This window comes from Sylvia atricapilla, chromosome 7, assembly GCF_009819655.1.
Source record: "Sylvia atricapilla isolate bSylAtr1 chromosome 7, bSylAtr1.pri, whole genome shotgun sequence".
Lineage (NCBI taxonomy): Eukaryota > Metazoa > Chordata > Aves > Passeriformes > Sylviidae > Sylvia > Sylvia atricapilla.
In genome coordinates, this window is record NC_089146.1 from 2,649,506 (window position 1) to 2,668,075 (window position 18,570).

The window sequence follows — 18,570 nt, forward strand, 5'->3', positions numbered from 1 at the left end:
ATCAATAAAACATCTCATTTAAATTGCCCTAGGAAAACATGCTGGAATTGCACTAGGGACAACTTGTTTCCATGTGAAACACCTGCCTACATTTCTATTTTGATTGGACTGCAGGTCAATCCTGCACAATTTACAAGAGAAGGAAAGAAAAGAAATGCAGCAGAACAAGGCACAACGAGCAAAGACACAAATGCAAACAAAGTATGATCAAAAATGCAGTGGGGAGCAGACATTCCGGGCATCCCAAAGTATGGAAAAGAGTTCAGCTGAGGATCACCAGCAACAGCAGAGGCACTCTAAGCATTTTATCTACATCTGCTTGCTTCTGCTGGGACTGAAGGAAGTTGGAGCCATGACCTGAGGACAGAATGCACAGATGAACCCCCCAGCACTCTCACCTTCCCTCAAAGAGAAACACCCAGAACAAACCATGGTTTAACATAACCAAACCAACACTGCAGAACACAACACGACTCTCAGAAGTACTTCCAGTGCCTTCATGTGTGTTTTGGGTGAGATTTATATTTTCCCAATAGCTAGGAAATATTAGGAAAAAGTCTTTTACAGAAAGGGTGATAAAGGACTGGAATGGTGTGCCCGTGGAGGTGGTGGATGTATTTAAAGAAAGACTGGATGTGGCACTCAGTGCCATGGTTTAGTTGTGGTGTTAGGGATGGGTTGGACTCACTCCATGATCTTGGAGATCTCCTTCAACATAGTGATTCTGTGATTAAGATCAGCTTGTCCCAAAAAACAAATGCAAGCAACCTAGCTGAGCACAAAAGGGAGCTGCTAACCAAGATAAAATTGCTGTGCTACACACACTGCTGTTTAGGGTATTTGGCTTTGGGGTTTTTTTGGTTGCAGGAGACACAAAGAGGTGGAATTCAAGCCTTAAAGGCATATTTTATTTTTTATAAGCAAACAAAACAATAAGCCTGGAAACAGTCCATAAATGATGGAGAAACACAGCGCTGTTTAAAAGGCACAAAACACAGAGAAGCTGGGATTGACAGTAAGTATCCACGAAGGTTGGTTCCAGCAGGTATGATGAGGAAAGAGTATTTTAGAGTGTGCAGCCCTGTGACTTTAGCAAGATTCTCCACAAGTTATCTTATATGCTGAAAATGAAAATCAAACTAAAGCCTTCCACCTTTGTAACTCCAGCAAGAACAAGTAACATGCCCTACCATGCCATGTCTGCAGGGACAATGACAGGATGCTTCCTGCTAAACCGGAAAGGAGAATGCTTGCAACAGACCCACAACAAAACTCAGAAAAAAATTTGACAACCCATAACACAGTCACCTTTCAAAAGGCTTTAAGAACACCAACCTTTTCAAGTAACAACACTCTTAAATGCACACAAGCCAGAGAGCAAGGTACTCAGATAGTGTGGGTGGGGAAAAAAATCCTCCAATTCCAAAATTCTTCATTAAACATAGGAAGGGCAGTTGTTCCTGACATCCCCTCACACTTACATTTCTGCTCAGGAATTTTGCTCTTTCGTTGTTTGTTCCCTTTGGTTTAATCCACATTGTTCTGGCACTCAGCTTTCAGATGATACAGTCCTAAAGTGACTTCTACCATCCCTGCTGGCTCATCTCCCCTCACTGGGAACTCCTGGGCTAACAGAGCCCTACTGCCAATCACACAGCAGTGAAGTATTTGGGAGCAAGAAGCAGCTCATAAGCCACAGAGTGACTCTACCCTCAGGATAAAGAGCTAATCACCCTCCGTAGTGGGAGTCACTGAAAACAATGGCAGAAGTTCACTGTTTTTATGATCTCCAGAAACTGAAAAGGAAAAAGAAACCAGAAAGTTCTCCAGTCTTGAAGTTCCATCCAGACATCACGACTCACCATGAACTTCATGAAACATTGGGAAAAAATCATCCCCAAATTCTCTTGGGAAGCTCATCCAGCTGTACAAAAATACAAAATATTCTCCACATGGCACTCTACCACAAATGCTCCACAGCACACTAGTGTGGTGGGAGCCCCTCCAGGACTGGAGCTGATAAACTGAACTTCCTCAGCTGCCCTTCATTTTACACCAGCATTACACTCACTTCTCTGACTACACATGGTAAAGCCCAAAAGTCAACTGTCCTGAGTACAAGTATTTTCTTGCAAGCCACTAATGTGGGCCCAGGGCTTCTGATACTTTTGGTCAGCATGGTGGAGAAATTCAACATGTCCGTTTTTCTTCTCTCTGCAGACACTGACATTAAATAAGAGATTACCTACGAAGACTAAAAGATTATACCATATAAAATACTCAAATTAGATGAATCCACATATACTTGTATTTTAGATAACCTTATCTAGATTTTAGCCATGAGATAAAAGTGTATGCCCACTCCCAGACAAAACCTCCAACACTAGTAATAGCTGAACAAAAACGTCCAACTATTAAATGACCTGTAAATGCTTTCTCAAGGACTAATTCTTCCAGCACACCTACATAATGTTTGTTTTCAGAACGGACTAACTTCACTTGCTGTTGAAGCATTAATTCCCCTGGATCAGTTAACTGTTAAACCCCTAATAACTACATATCTAAAAAAACCAGTGTGTGCTGTTATATGAATACAATCTCTTCTATGCATTCCTGAGTACAAAAAAGATTAAACTGTAACGATTGTGGCCCATCAAGAGTATTAGGGCCAATCAACATTACACAAAAAACCACTATTTCCTGAGGCAGTTCACTCTCAGCCTTTGCTCAGACTATCCAGGAGCAGATGCTGCTGTTTTGGAGCAACCAACACCAAACCAAGCTATGCACTCCCCACTCCTACTCCAAAAAATCAATCAAGGGAATTTCTCGGGTGCTCAAAATTAGCCTGCAATCTCTCTGAAGATCTGCAGCCAGGTCATTCTCCTGGATCCTTTGGTGATTAACAGGAATTTTTACCTGGCAGACATTTTTCTCTGAAACACTACACAGCTTCCCAAAGCATGGGTTATAGTTCTCCCTATCATCTACAGATGTCAGTAACTGCTCATTACAATAATTTCTGGCTCCCACGCCTGGTCTCACTATCTCTGACACACTAAGGCCATTTCATATTTTCAGAATTGCATCCAATAATGCAACCAACACACAATACACATCTTATATCTTCCCAAACCAAAAAAATGTATCCAGCTGAACATTTTTGCTACACCATCAGCCTGAGTAATTTATGCACCTGAAATTATCAACCATAGCTGTGATTTTTCTCTTCAAGAGAGGGAAAAAATTAAGTAGCAAGGAATTAGGTAGCAATGGAATCAAATTTTTACATCTTCCACAAAACAAGAAGGGATAGTGGGAAGAACAGAAGAGGAAAATCAATATTTGGAGAGAAAAGGCTGTAGAAAAAAAACTGAAAATAGGAAAAGGGAAAGTATCTGTGCTCAGGTACCCTAGCAAGGGAGAGATTTCATAAACATTTCACTGGTGCACTATTTATGCTCCCTCATCTGAGAAATCACATCTTCCAAACTGAAGAGATGCCACAGACAGTATTTGCCTGCTACAGGGTCCCTGCAAAGGATTACACTACTGCTGTTTTATATTAGAAATTCAACTGTTTTACTTGCACTGAATTGTTAACTCAATTTGGGGACAGAATAAATTAAAAATTCAGCTTCTTAAAGGATCTGTTAGAGTGCTGAATCTTTCCAATGGCTGGCTTCACCACCTGGTAGGTGCTCTTCACCTTCAGTTCTGTTTACATAATTCTTTAGAGCTGAGTTAATTATAAAAGGCCAAGTGGGTTAAGAGAAGGTGGAGTCACAGAACATTAACTGCCCAGAAAGAAAAAACCTGCAAAAGGTAAACAACCAGCAGCATTTCCTCTTGATAAAATAAAAGAACTCCAAACACGCTGTAAATTGAGTATCTGCCAATGGCTTTTGTTTAAAATATTTTAATATTAATTTTTAAGGTTCTACTGTCTGCTCCAGCACCCCAACATGCTGTACACCAGCCCAATGTGAAGAAGAGAAGCAGGTAGGGCTAAAATGCAGAGAAAGAAACTTCAAGAACAGCAGGGCTGCCTAGAAATGAGCTTCTTTTATTGCCTTTGAAATGGCACAACATCAATAGATTAACAACAAAACACCAGGAACACAGGCCTAGAAATTCTCTCGAAGTATTACACAACTGCCCTTCAAAAAGAAACCAAGTAGTGCTACAACTGTAGCTCAACATAAAATAAGGCAGAACTTAAAAATACTTTAAAGACTCCTGCAAATGGAACACTGTGACAGCACACAAGCTGCATAACAATGGTGTCCAGCCACTGAAGTTTATTCCAAAATTTGTATGTGTACTCTTACAAGGAAAAGATGGGTATGGCATTCATGTAAATTCCAATTTCATCTTCTAAGTCGGTATACACATGTGTGTGTATATATACATATATATATATGAATATATAGTATCATATTCCAGTGTAAAATGTGTAAGAACCATACTGTTTTTGAGACATTTTGGAAAACTAACAGTTGAACCTGGAAGGCTGATGCCAGAGGCACTGGGAATCAGCAGCAGGCTTTTGGTGGTGGAGGGGTTACCCCCCCTACATAGCAGCAGGAAACTGTCCCAGCTGCCAGGAGGGGCTGTGGAAGGTGGGGAAGTCGAGGACAGAGCAGACAGGTGAGAAAGAGCAGGAGCAGCAGCCAAGCCACCAGCACACAGTGATGTCCATGTCGCACTGCTGGCTGTGTGCTGTGGGGAAAGGGCTAATGGGGGAGCTGGCACAGTGCCCACCTGGCTGGGAGGGCAGCTGGCACCTCTGACACCTCTCACCCTGCTGCAGGACAAATCCAGGCCACCAGCTGCTGCAGGTGTTCTGTGATGAGGAACAGAGGAGGAGCCAAAGAGAACCTGGCTGCTTCTCAGGGCAACACTGGGGGTTAAACCCTGCCATTCGGCCTGCAGGGACAAGGGCAGGGCAGTGTAATGAACGTGCCTTTGAACAGGTTGGTATTGGGGTGTTTTGGAGGAGCCTGGGATTGAATTTCACTGAGCTTTTCTGCTGCTCAGTCTACCCCACGGGCTGGGAAGAAAGGGAGTTTATTGTGCATGTGTATTCAAACAGAGACCTTCAGCTTTATTTGTTTTTCCAACACTAGAATCAGTAATTAGAAGTTTGCTAACTGAAAACTGAATTGATTTCAATTCTCCAACAGAAAACTTCGTTTGACTCACAAGAGCTAGGCAAAGTGTGTGGATAAAAATAATTTACAGTTGTTTCAGTTAAAAAAAAGCACAGGTCAATATATTTAAATCCAACATCTAACATTGCATTCCTAACCCATATTTAGCAGTATGAATGAAACCCTGTTACAGGAGAGCATTTCTGTTTGGGGAAGTCTTTATGCACACTTTTTACTTCATGTGGAAAGGAAAGCACTTAAATAATTTCCTGTATCAGGGGCCCACATATGCTGATTTTCAAAGGAACCAGGTGTATCCCTTTGAAGTAGATTCTCACTAAACCAATGTTAGCTATGAGCCAAAATAACTCTGCCCTTGCTTTACAAGAAGTTATTAAGACAGTTCATTGTTGTTTATAAACAATCTTTTAATTAAAACACATTTCACAGCTTAGTGAAAGAAAAAAGCTGGCCATAAAACAGTGATTAATCAGCACTTGACATCAAGCACCAAATTCTTCTTGTCTCCAATTTAATTAAGCATACAAGTTATATATGTATACACATGTGCCTGCTTATTAGATTTGATATTCTACTACACTGTCTTGACTGTGTATTATAAAGTTATTAAGAAGAGTAATGCCAAGTTGTTATTTAATATGAATTCAACATCCATCCAACTTAAAAGATTTGAGATTCCCAGCCCAAACTCTTACAGGTTAAAACCTGTCAAACCCTCTGCCATTCACTAAAACCTTTCAGTCTGCCTTCAGAGGCTGCAAAAATATGGATGTAATTACAGGTTAGAAATCAGGATCACTCACAAGAGCATTACTCTGGCATTGTGAGAACAAAGTCTTGCTAAATAGCAAGGTTTTTATTGCTGCACAAGAAATCTCGAAAGCAAAACATGGGACCCTAAATGCACGTGGGACCCTAAAGAAGTTATTAATTCATCTTATGGAAACCCAACCAAGTGAGGTTAAATATATTCTGAAATAATACATGTCTCCTTAGAGTTAAAACAGAAGGTAATGTAAAGCTATCTCTCCTTTGATTCTCCTCCCACATCCTAGTGAGAGGAGCCAAGAATTGAGAAAACGGAATTCTTGAAAAAGCAACACATAAAATATTCTTAAATCAGCATATTATTTGCGCCAATGAATTTATACTTATTCAAAAGCCCTCAAATTAATCTTCTATGCAAATAAGACATTTCCTGGACTTAAAAACTAAGAAGGTCGTAAAACCAGGAAACAAGTGGAGGTTTGTGCCTAAGAGCAGCGTTTTGTCCTGGCAAACTCTCTTCCTTCCCTTCCCAAACTTGTAATTAGTTCTCATATCAGATACATAGTGAAATTACAGCTCAGTGTGGAAAATTAGAACCTGACCTTGCAAAAAACAAACAGCCTCCCTTTACAACGTGGCTCCAAGACTTGCAATAAACCCTGTCCCTTGAGCAGTGCTGTGTACAGTCAGGCCTGCAGAACTGCACTGATGTGCTCAGTTAGCCACAAGAAAAAATGCAAGGAAAAATAGAAAATAATCTAGAACAAACAGATTAGATCTGGAGATACTAGTCATAATGTTTTCTTCCTTCCTGCATTTTCTCTGCCTTAACGCTCCCCTTCTCGTCACATGTTTGTACTAAAAGCAGATTTCTCATCTACTCTTTCCAGCTAGCAATCTAAAGGGGAAAAAATAAAGGAGAAAAAAAAAAAAAAAAAAAAAGATTTACTATCGCTTCACATTCATTATAAAAGTTTCCAGGCACAACAAACCCTGTGGGCATGGAAAAATATAACAGTGCATCCTTGTCAGGCTTGAGGTTGCTGGAGGATAATCAGTAAAACATGTCTCTCAGAAATCAGAGGAAAAAGCATGAAAACATCTCAAGAGGGGAAATCCCACCAAACGATGCAAAAGGATTGTATTTGGCTAGGGAAAGGAGAACTGGGAAAACAAGCCATGGGACTTGTCATGAGTAGAAACAGCTACTTATTTTGCAGAAAAATCTGTTGCAAGCAGTTTTTCTGTCTAATTGATTAGACACATGCATTACTGTTTGACGGAGTGAGCAGCTGTTTTTTCAAAGAAGCACAGTGATGGATCTTTTGATTCTGGAAGATCACACATGTAGTGTACACAGAAGAAAAACTCTGCACTCTGCAAAGGTTTAAAGGCTTCCCAAATGACCACCTGAGCATCAGAGTTCTTTGTGGTATACTGCATTTCCAGCTACATCAGGAACAGACACCAAATCCATCAGTAAGAATGTGGAGCTGGCCTAGCAGGATACACACTGCTCCCAGAGTGGAGCTGCGCTGTTGAAAAACTATTGAGCTCACATAATCATCCAATTCACTCTGAAATCTATGACTATTTCTATGTATCATCTTTCATCTTCACGAACCACAAGGATCAACAAGTTCCAACTAAATTCACCTGGTGAAATGTTGCCTGTGTTGCATATCAAGTGTTAGTTATGAATCCCTAAAGGAATTACTCATGGTCAGTTTCGTGTTGCCTTCCTTGGGCACTCTGCTCTGGTTTCTAACACCTAACAGTGAGCCAGAGAGCAGCGCCCAAAAGCTGCCTTTGAGAAACTGCACAGAAGGACTACCACATCCCCTGGACAGTGGGAATTTCCTATGCCTAGAAGATGGAAAACACTAAAATACATCAAAATTTACTGCTGGAAATGTGGTGCTATGAAAACTGACAGGTTCAAGACATTCATGAGCTGACAGTAGCAGCAAAATGACAAAGGTCCTGAAGACAGCCAACAGTTTTTTTATATTTCTTTTAAGTAGACACTTAAAAGAATAAAATATGTTTTGATTCATCTCTTGAAATGAGATGAGCCTTTCCAATTACTCCAGGAACTAGAGAAGTTCAGTAAGTACTGTGAATTGCCTTCACCAGCAGACCAAGGATCTTTCTAGTCTTGAAGACAGAATCTACGTAATGCAGGAACAATGGCTTAAGTATCTTACAACAGCTATTTGCAACTAAACAACAAAGGTATTGAAATAGATGGATAAAGACAATCTTACTTGAGCCACAAAGCATTGAGATACAGCTCAGAAGAGCTTATGTCAATTCTCATTGGGAAAAACTCTTTTCAGGATAATGGGAATGAACAGATTCAAAATGCTAAAAATAACTCCAGGTTTTCTAACTAGCATGAGGAACTGGAGCTGGAATCAACTCCTCCCTCCTGATGGGAAACAGACTGTTCTCAGGTAAAAATGGTAACTGCAGACTCCTTCCTGCTTTGCACATTGGATTCATACCTGCTCCCCCCACAGAAAGAATGAAAAACATCACAGTCACAACAACTGTCAGTCACCAGTGTGATTATACCCTTAAGTTAAATGCAATCAGTATACTGAGATTTGGGCAAAACCAAAACATTCTTTCTATTCACCACTACATGACTTGAACCTTACAATATCTACAGTTAAGTATTATGAAGAGTATCACAGAGCAATTCAGAGTAAAAGCCCTCACTATGAAGAATAAAAATGTCCATACAGGTGAGGAAGTGAGTAGTGTCTCACCTACACAATCCCATTGTTTCTGGAAAGCACTTTATAGCCAGATCCTCAGAAAAGAAAGGCAATTCAATGTAAATCCACTCAGCAGATATAAAAATGGGTATTAACTTTGTTTCTTTTGTCTAGAGGAAAGGCAACCCAGAGGGCCTTAAACTGGCAAGGCTCAAGAAACAGCAAACCTCACCAGCTGAATTGGTGAGTAACTGATTTACCTCTGTTACCTAGAAGAAGAAGGGCAGCATTTTAGCCACAAAGGCAGATTTTAGGAAGGTTGGAGAAGTGAAGAAAAACATTCTGAGCTGAAGATAACGATAAACCCAAAGAAGAGACAGCCTGTCCTCACTGCTGTGTTAATTCAAGCATTGCCTCAGCCTAGGCACACAGACAAGTCTTCTGCTTAAATCAGGCAGTACTTTAACTCTGAGCTTGCTGGCCCAGCAGCACACCTCAAATGCCAGTGATCCTCTCCCTGCCAGCAGAGCAAAGCCGCTGCTGCCAAACAACTGCTCACCACTAAGAACATAAAAAAAGGGAGAAGAATAAACAACCCAAAATAAAGGGCCACACTGAGTCAGACTACAGATCATCTTAGCCGGTTCTCCTGCCTCCTAGCAATAGCTGAGGTAAGTGTTACAGCAGCGCAGGCATGGAGAGAGCAGCTTCCCCCAACACTCCCTCAGCTGCCAGCAACAGCAGCTCGGGGATTTCCTGAGCCAAAGGTAATGGGTTTGCACTTAATAACCTGCCGTGGATTTTTTCATCAGTGCAGCAAAGTTAACTGAGTAAGCCTTAAGTGGAAAGATAACTACCAAAAGCCACAAGAAGGAATAAAGGGAAAGGACTGGCAGGGAGAATTAGAAATTCAAGTGTCTCTGGCAGGAAGAAAAAAGAAAACCATCACACAAAACTTTGGTCCAAGTTTTACATTATCTACTACTGTTTAAGAATCGAGAATTTCTCAAAAGTTTTCTTTTTCAGTTCATGTAATCACAAGATAAGAATCCAAGAGGCAGAGCTATTACTCAGAAGTATATCAGTTAGGAGAACATGGATTCTCTCATGCTGGAGAGAGCCCAAATTATGGTTTTTATTAAAATATTTCAAAATAATAATTCTTTTGCAAACTCAAATATCAAAGGTGTTCCTAACTTAGTTGACAAGTCATCATGCTTTGGCTGGACTTCAGCACAGTATTTATCATTCTCACAATATATTAAAGAAAATTAAAACCTTTTCTCCTCCTTTTCAGACGTACAGAGCTTAGCAGAGCACAGCAGAGATTTGATACAGCCTTGCTGGACTGAAGTTATGAACATGTAACAGAGCAAAGCTCTTCCAATTTCAGAAACTTATTGATTTCTTCTGAGCACTATGCTTCTCAGGAAGCAGAATGGGAAGTAAGTGTTTTGAAGTATTTTTTAATTTATTTTTCTAGAAACCCTCTAACCGCAGAGGGTTTAAGGAAAGACCAATAAACACGAACCCTGTCCTGACTATATATAAAACTCCATGAGAAATGTGGGTGTCATGAAGGTCCCACCAAGCTGCTGCATTTGTGTGCAGCTCTGTTCTGTGTATCACAGTCCTGACTATTATACCCCAATAAACCATAAGACATGTTTGTCTCTCCAGCTTTGGGAAGAGGAAAGCAGCTGCCCATTCACTGCTTTCTAAAATTTCTTGACTGAAGAGATTTGTGTTAACAGTATAAGCAAGTGACAGGTTAATAAAAAACAAAAACAAAAAAAAGGTTGTACCATTATCAGAGAGCAATTTTACTATCTCCTCTTACTCACCACTGATTTTCAAAGCCACAGTAATTTGTATTGACAGGATTCCTGCCAACTTAAGACACTACTAGTTAATGAATTTCCCTCTACTTCTTTCTGAAAAAGATACCAGCAACAATAAAACCACCACTGCTAGTGACTTCAGTAAGTAAATTAATATTTTTAAAAGTAAAAGTTAACAAACCAAACTTTTGCAATATACCAACCGCCATACACTGATGGCTTGATACCTGCATCAGATGATCATTTTTAATTTTTACTCTTTATCACAACATAGTGGATTTCAAGATCTTAATATTGACTAACTCTTAAAAACTCCAGAGTAAAAGAAAAATTCTTTTCATTCTGACCCCAAGTATTTATAGCTATCACTATTTGATTTACAGCATCATTTGAGTATTAGCAGTACTGATGTAATGCAAACTGATAGAGTGCAGTACAAACTCTAGTTCTCTGCAATCTAGTAAAGCAACTGCTCCTGGAATGCATTAATTAGAAGTTCTTACTTTTTGCCAAAGCTAGTTCACACTGTCAGTCTTGCTGATGTCAGTAAGACTATCTATTGAGCGAGGGTACACACACAAGATGGAATCTGCAGGTCTAGACCCTTCCATCCTGACTTATAAGTAAGAAGCACATGAGTGAGTCTAATTAGGAATTTAACACTTACGCTTCCACAGTTGTTCTTACAGTCTGTTCCTCACCATCTTCGTCTGAGCTGCTACATGTTGCATCAGAGTCCAGGTCCTTCTCCACACGAGACAGCAGCCCTCCAGTAGAAAGTGCAAAGCCACGGATCTCACCTGGCGCAACGCCAACTCCATTCTGTACATCCACACTCAAACCACTCTCCGAAGCGGTTGTGTTGTTTTCTGGCCAACCTTCAGTGCATCTGAGGGAGCTACTGCTCAAAAATCTAGCTGGCTCATGGAAAACCTTCATCCTCTGAAGCTGATGTTTCACAAAGCATTTCAGCTGCTGATCACAGTGTTTGATAACATGCTTTGCCAGGAGCATTTGTAAACGCTTCTGAGTTCTTTTGGCGCGACTGATTTCCATTTGTTGCTTAGTGACACACTGGAGTAAGCGAGCACACACCTCCTCCTGGGGGCAGCTCGAAATCCCTTCTGAAGGCCCGTGAAGAATTTGGTGTAATAAATCCCCTTTTATTGTTTCAGTGCAGACTTCCAGAGCCCTACCCAAAACCCCATTCTTCTTGTACCGTTTGCCATTTAAAAGTTGCATTTCTTCTGCGTTACTGGATTCAGTTACACTTGAACCTGAAAGTCTCTGCATTCCTGCCAAGTTCGGAGAGGTGGTCTCTGGAAACGCCACCCCTTTGACCTGTTGCTCGGGTTCTGAACGACTGATACAACCAAACGATGTGTCAGCACCATTATGTAATGACCTTCTCATCTTGGAGCAGCCAGGCTCTCCCGCTTTCGTCTGCTTACCAGTTTTGTTGCTAAAAGCAGAATTTGTACTCATTAACAAAACAGACTGATAGCACTTGGAGGACGGTGGGGAACCAAAATGCTTCACGCTGAAGATATCATTCCTGAGGTTGGGCTCAGCAGTGGGGAACCCCAGGACTGAGCAAGTAATCTGTGCGATGGAGTCCTCTTTTATCTTCTCTTCCACTGCTCTGGAATTTTCCATGCACAAAGCTGTATCAGACTCCATAGCTCTAGAGGACAAAGAAGGTGACAAGTGGATACCATGACCTTTTGTTGTTGCCTCTCTGAGGGCTGGTGTCATTATAGCTATGGTAGGTAGTTTACAGCAAACCTGAAAATAACATGGGCCATGTAAATTTTCTCATTTTCATGACACAGTACAAATACAACAACTCTGTTAGACATTTCATTCTTTCAATGTCATTCAAAAATTCCATAAAAAGGACATTATCTACAGAACACAGACTCTCCTGCCTCCCAAGTCAAACAAGAACGGTCTTTCTGTTTTTTCTTTATTTCATTCAGAGGCTGTTCCATGTGCAATGGAAGCCTTTACGTCTCAAGGGAATAACTGTTCATACCTCATTTCATTTTTGATTCTATCAGTCTGAGAAATAAGATCCAAAAAGTTCAGGTCTGTCATCTAACCTTGCCCAGACTGCAAAACATGACCTTGAGCAATGTGACTGGCACTACTGCAAGAAACATATTTACAGTAAGTCTATATAAAGCAAGCATTTGATTAATTATTATATATTCTTATAAATACACATTAGAAACCAATCAACAAGGCTAATGCTTTCAAAACAGAAAACTCTAAGTTCTGAAGTTTCCTACCAAAAAAGAATTCTTTCCTGTGCCTTTGTATACCACCCTTTATTCATCAGGCACTGCCTGTGTAATACATACACATTATTTTTCATAACAAATTGAGAAAAGACAGTTCTCCTTGACAAATCCTTTAGCCTGCACCTTGAAAATTAACAAAGTGGAATCAAAAGACCAATGTCAACCTTCACCCCTTCTTATCAGCAGCTATGCTGCCAAGTCCTACTGTATCTATTCCATGCAGGAATCACTTGCACAGTACTTACAGTTTTGTTTAGGAGAGGCTTAAATAAACCCAATGAATGATTTAATTGAACACAGCCTGCAGAAGACTGAAAGATAATTTCCTGTCAGCTCTTCATTAAGAAGCTAGAGACAAAACCAAAAACTATAAGAGAGCAGAAGCAAAAGTGACTGCAGAACAGTAATGCCACAGTAAATTCTGTTGAACTGTGTACTAGTTGAGCAGCACTTCCACTGCCCTCTTTTTAATGTCTCCAGTTTCTCTGATCTCCACAGCAACTGCCTAGCTCAGCAATTTCCAGTGCACACATCCCATAAGGGGTCAATGATTCCGAGACTGCCACATATGGATCTTAAGAAAAGATCTGTCTGAAGCCTGAGCTTGTTTATAACTACAGTTTTTTTACTCTGAAAGTGCAAACATTAAAGGGACACATGGAAACCTAGGGAGCTGAAATATACCAGTTTGGATACTTGTCCTTAACCCTCAAAACATGAAGCAAAACACAGAGAGCCATGTGCTCCAGTACTGCCTTACCACTCTCTGTATGCTTTATTCACCTTCCATTGCTCCATCATATGTACTTCATCCCTAAGGTTTTCACCTGCACATCACCCTCCTAGCATCACTGGGATCACGTCTGGTGGTCCTACTGCTAATCCTAAATGACACCATTAAAATCCTCAGGATTTTAACCTTTATAAATAAGCCAATAACTTCAGCCTAAAGAGGAGCTCAGCACAAAGCCCTCCCAGTGGACAGCTGTTCAGGAAGAAGCCCATTTTAGGATCAGACAGGGAAATGCACTGGTGAGAACTGGAGTCCCAAATCCTAAAGGCTCTGCTGACTCAGCAATGCTCTCAGCACCTGGCTCTTTCCTCTTGTAAAAGCTAGCAGGCCTACAAACTTGTAAATCCAAAGGAGTATGAATTCAGACACCAATGCCCCTAACATAATGGCAAATAACTAGAGCAAGTCAGAGCAATTGTGCATGGCTAAAACATAAAACTGAACAGTTCCTCTGTGGGGTTAATGTCAGCTTAGGAGTCCCTGTGTTTGGCCTCTCCCTGAGAATTCCAAGAAGCTCTCCAAAAAGGGCACCACCAGCACCATCTACATGCACCTAGCAATGAATTTATAACTGTTCCAACTTTAGCATCCACCTCCCTCAGTCTGAGAGGTTTCATAGGCACAGGCTGCTACTCCTGAAAACCAGGAAGCGTCCACACATAGTGGACCTGTTCAGGCAAAAAACTAGTTTGGAGATGTGGATCACATATCTGTATGAAGATGGAGGTTATTCAAACAACCGGCAGCACAAAACTTCATAGTGCTGTGTTTTGACTCCATCACATTCCCTCAAATACCACAAACCCTTTTGGTACAGTTTCAAATTTCCAAAATCGCAATGAATACCAATTTTCCCCCTTTTTTTCCCACTGGGAGGACTTAATTCCAATTCTTTTAAGGAAAAGGAGGGAAGAAATCAAAGTGCCCTCATATGGAACACAATCACTGAACTAAAGAGTACTGACAAATCACAAACTCATTTCGAGTGCCTGACCAAGAATGCTTAAACTGCTTTAAGTAGTAACTTTAAATGTAGCTAAAAAATAAGTAAAATGCTTTTGAAGAGGGCAATCACTCAACCTCTTATCCAGCAACTTGGAAATTTCATACAATGTTTCTGCCCTGAAGACAGTGTGAGACACTCAGGCGTTCTCACCTCACTACAATGACATGGAAAAGAACTTAGAAAAGCTGGTACTGCCACAGTGTGCAGCCCTTGGCATTTCTCCAAGAAGTTCATACACACACACACAAAAGTACCTCATAGGTACAGGAGCAAAGCAAAGCATCAGCTGCAAAAAAATTATAAACAAATTTTAGCACAAGCACTTGGCTTGACAAAAGTTATACAATTTACACTTTTATACATTTTATTTGATTTTGGCAGAAAGCGGCAAAAACTATTTCATTCCACCCGTACTGGAAGTGAGTTTCCAGAGCAAAACCTACTATATTCAAGGTGGAAAAAAAAAAAAAAGGCAAAGAGGGAGGGAAGACAAGTACTGCAAAATGGTATACTGAAGAGAATTTTCAGTCTAGGAAAAGCTTTTTTGTCACAGGTAAATCATTTCAAAAAATTTTCTTTTGCATATTATATTACTTGAGGTTTCAAAACCAAAACACCTGAAATTCTGCTAAACTGGCAAACAGTTTGCTTTTCATCTGCTGAATAAATACTCCACTTGAAAGACTAAGAAGTACTGTAAAAAGAAAAACTGACAGTAAATAAGTACTGGGGAAGGGGAGAAACAAGTACCAGGCATTCACAGTAAAGCAACTTTAAACAAATATTTAAAGTGACTTGATGCTTATCCTCCCCTAATGCCTTAATTATCCTGGAGGATATAGGTGGGAATTGCAGTTTACCACAGCCCGACCTGCACCCTGCTCCCTTCCACCACTGCAGCTACAGGTTCCTGATCCTCCAGTGACTCCTGCTCCTCTGCCTCTGCTGATTTCTCTGTCCTCCCTTGACACTTCTTCCTCATACCCCTTCCCTACCAGGCCCACCTCAACAGAATTTACCTAAATCCTCAAACCGGTGTCTTCATGTTGGTGATCAGCAGCAGCCTATCAAAAGATACACAACAAAACCCAGCCACAACCCAGCACTGTAAGGTGGCATCCCCTGCCTTCCCAGTTTTGTTTACAGTCCTTTCACTTTTTGACTCTTCTCCCCCTTGCATAACACTATCACTTGGTTACACAACACTGCAGACAGTGTTCTGGGGGATTTTTGCTTGGGGGGAGGATTGCTTTGTCTTTTAGTGGATTTTTTTTTGTTTGTGATCTTTTCGTTTCCAATGACAATAAAACTCCACTTGCATGAGGCTTTTTAAGGCTCCTCTGCAGCAGCCTTCTCTCCTTGTAAATTGAGTAATCTTTCCTCATCATAAACACCTGAAATTTTCTCCTTACTAATGAGATTCCTCGAGACCAGGAGGAGATTTTTAGGTTTATTATTTCTTTTTCTTCTGAAGCTCAGAAGCCTACGAACAACACTTCAAATTAATATGGCTGTTTCCAGTTTATTCACAAATTAACAGTGTTTCAGATTAAGCCAGCTTCCACTGTTTATTCCCTGCCTAGATGGCATTTCAAGAGCAAAGCAAAGTCCCTGACAGCAGACAGCCTCTGGTGAAACACCCAAAATTAATCTCAGCAAGAATGCTCAAAAATACTGTATTTCAACCTGTTAAGAGACAGCCTGCAGAAGAGAGGGCAGCTACAAAAGGGAATCGCTACACAACTGCCAAAACCCGGTTTGCTACAGCTTTGTGCAGTTTGTCCTGTAATCCCCAGCTCCTCGCGGGCAGCCTTGCCGATAATCAGTGGACAAAAATAAAGTGCTCTGGCAGAGAGGCGCTACTGCGGCAGTGCCTCAGCCGAGTGCAGGACACGGGACCTGCCCCCGGGCAGCTTCTCCAAGCCTTGCCTGCTGGGAGGGATCCCTCAGGCTTTACCTGCTGCTCCCAGCGTTCAGGAAAGCTACGGGATCGGAGTGATGGCTAAGAATAGCAAGAAGAGCTCAACAGCGTAGTCTGCGTTTTCTCACGGAATAGTCTGCAGCAGCGACCATAAAACAGATATTGGTCCCACTGGGCATGTCCTGGTTAGGAGTATGAAAGAAAGACGAAAGAAGTCCGTATTTAACACACCTAGGACCAGCTTTTAAAAGTGAAGAAAAAAAAAATCATTTCAGTAGGCAGCTTTTGTTTTCACTTCAAAAGCAGACCAGCTCCTCATGATGTTTATTTAAGCATTCTAGTATTTTGTTCTATTAATAGATCGGGAAAAAAGCTCATAAACCCAAACAGGAACATGTGGGGAGTCTCCACGTTCAGCAGCACTCACTGTACAGGAACAACTATCCAGAAAAAACTGCAACTCCAGTGTTTTGTGCACCCCAGAAGATGTAAGCACAAATTCCTCCTAACTAGAAAAAAAAAGCCCACAACCCACAAAAAACAGCACAACACCTCCCCTCCCTGAAAAGGATCTCTTTGAACACTAAGAGATCGCCATTTAAGACGGACCACCCAAAGTTTCAATCATAAAAAACATCAAAAAGGAGACACTTCAAGTGGAACTCATTAGTATCGGTTAACAATAAAATCCATGACTCATTAAAATCTCTGAACAGGTTTGTTTTCCTCCTTGTTCAGATCTGCTTATGAACAGAGAATCGATACAATTTCTGAGTTTACTACCACATCATCAACTAATTCTTGTTCAGCCCATAACAGCAGATTTGCAAAGCAACAGCTTTAGTAATTTTTAATATATGTTAAATGCCTTTTGTAGTACAACAGGTGCCACTCTAAGTAAGTCCTACATATGTCTCTAAGACAAATATCTGCAATGCTCTTTGATACATTTCATTGTAAACTCCATATCAATATTTCAGTGATACTTGTAGATTTCAGCCTTTGAACAGAGGGTTACAAAACCTGGTCTTAAATGAGACCCACTCAGCTCTTAAGACACTAAATAACAAACCAGAGTTGGAGCTCCTCACAACATTCCGCAGGATTTCAAACCACAGACACGCAGTCCTAAGGCACACAGACTGCTTCCTGAGCTGGTACATCAATCAGGCTCTATCCAGGGTAATTTTTAGTATTTCCTTTTTATTAAAATGAGCACAAAAAGGAAGTATTTACCCTCTGACAAAAGGCATACTTTAATAATTTGGATTTTTTTATTTATTCAGTGCAAATTGTTAATTGAAAATTCCCATTTTTAATTTCCCTTCCATTAGAGCGGGGTAGGTACGGAACACCTCAGTCACAGCTACGTTTTTGGGGGGAGAGATACCTCATTTTGCAAGCTGAGAATCTGCAAGAAGAGGATGGAAAGACCACCTCACGTGGACAGAGCAACTCACAAGGCAGGTTGCCGGACCCGGATCTGAGTTGCTCCCCAGAGCTTTACTAACTACTTCATCTCAAGTGTCCAGCTCTGTAAGCGGGTCTCGCCCAGGGTCGCTCCGAGACAAAGGACTACGTGGCCGTAGGCGCCCGTTGGTTGCCAGCGGGAAGTTTCCACGCAGTGTTTAAATCCCGAGTGGGACGCGCGGGGCGGGTGCGGAGAGGCCCCGCCCCTGAACGCGCACGGGCCCCGCCCCCGCCTCAGAGCGGCCGGCCCCGCCCCGCCGCGCGCACGAACCGTTACCCCCGCCCCGCCCCCACCCCGCACATGCGCACCCGCCGCTCCCGCCGCGGGAACCAACCGCCGCCCGGCCCCTCTGCGCCCCTGCCGCCTCACGGCGCCCCGCCGCGCCGCGCCCCGCGCTTGCCTCCGCGTCCGGCGGCTTCTCCGCAGCGGCGCCGCCGCCGCCGCCGCCGCTTCAACCCCACACAGCACGCCGCCCGCCACCGCTCACACTGCCGCTCTTGAAGAGTCCGCGCCCAGCTAAAGCGCAGCGCGGCGGGGCGGGGCCTCCCCCGCTGCTCAGGGGGAGGAGCG

General features: G+C 41.8%; 1 protein-coding gene across 7 annotated transcripts in view; it reads right to left on the reverse strand.

Moving 5' to 3' along the window:
- Positions 1-18,524, reverse strand: part of KANSL1L (KAT8 regulatory NSL complex subunit 1 like) — a 62,001-nt gene extending 43,477 nt beyond the window's left edge. For 5 of the 7 annotated variants that reach the window (XR_010743967.1, XM_066322413.1, XM_066322416.1 and 2 more), the window contains exons 1-2: positions 18,401-18,509; positions 11,174-12,291 (exon numbers count right to left, since the gene is read on the reverse strand). Coding sequence is in view for 6 of the 7 variants with exons in the window: in XM_066322413.1 (XP_066178510.1) it covers positions 11,174-12,261 (1,088 nt within the window). In the remaining variant the exon portion in view is untranslated. Of the gene's footprint in view, positions 1-11,173; positions 12,292-16,565; positions 17,330-18,400 lie in introns of those variants that run through there. The other 2 variants (XM_066322414.1, XM_066322415.1) reach the window with 2 other exon arrangements.
- Between the last annotated feature and the right edge of the window lie 46 nt (positions 18,525-18,570).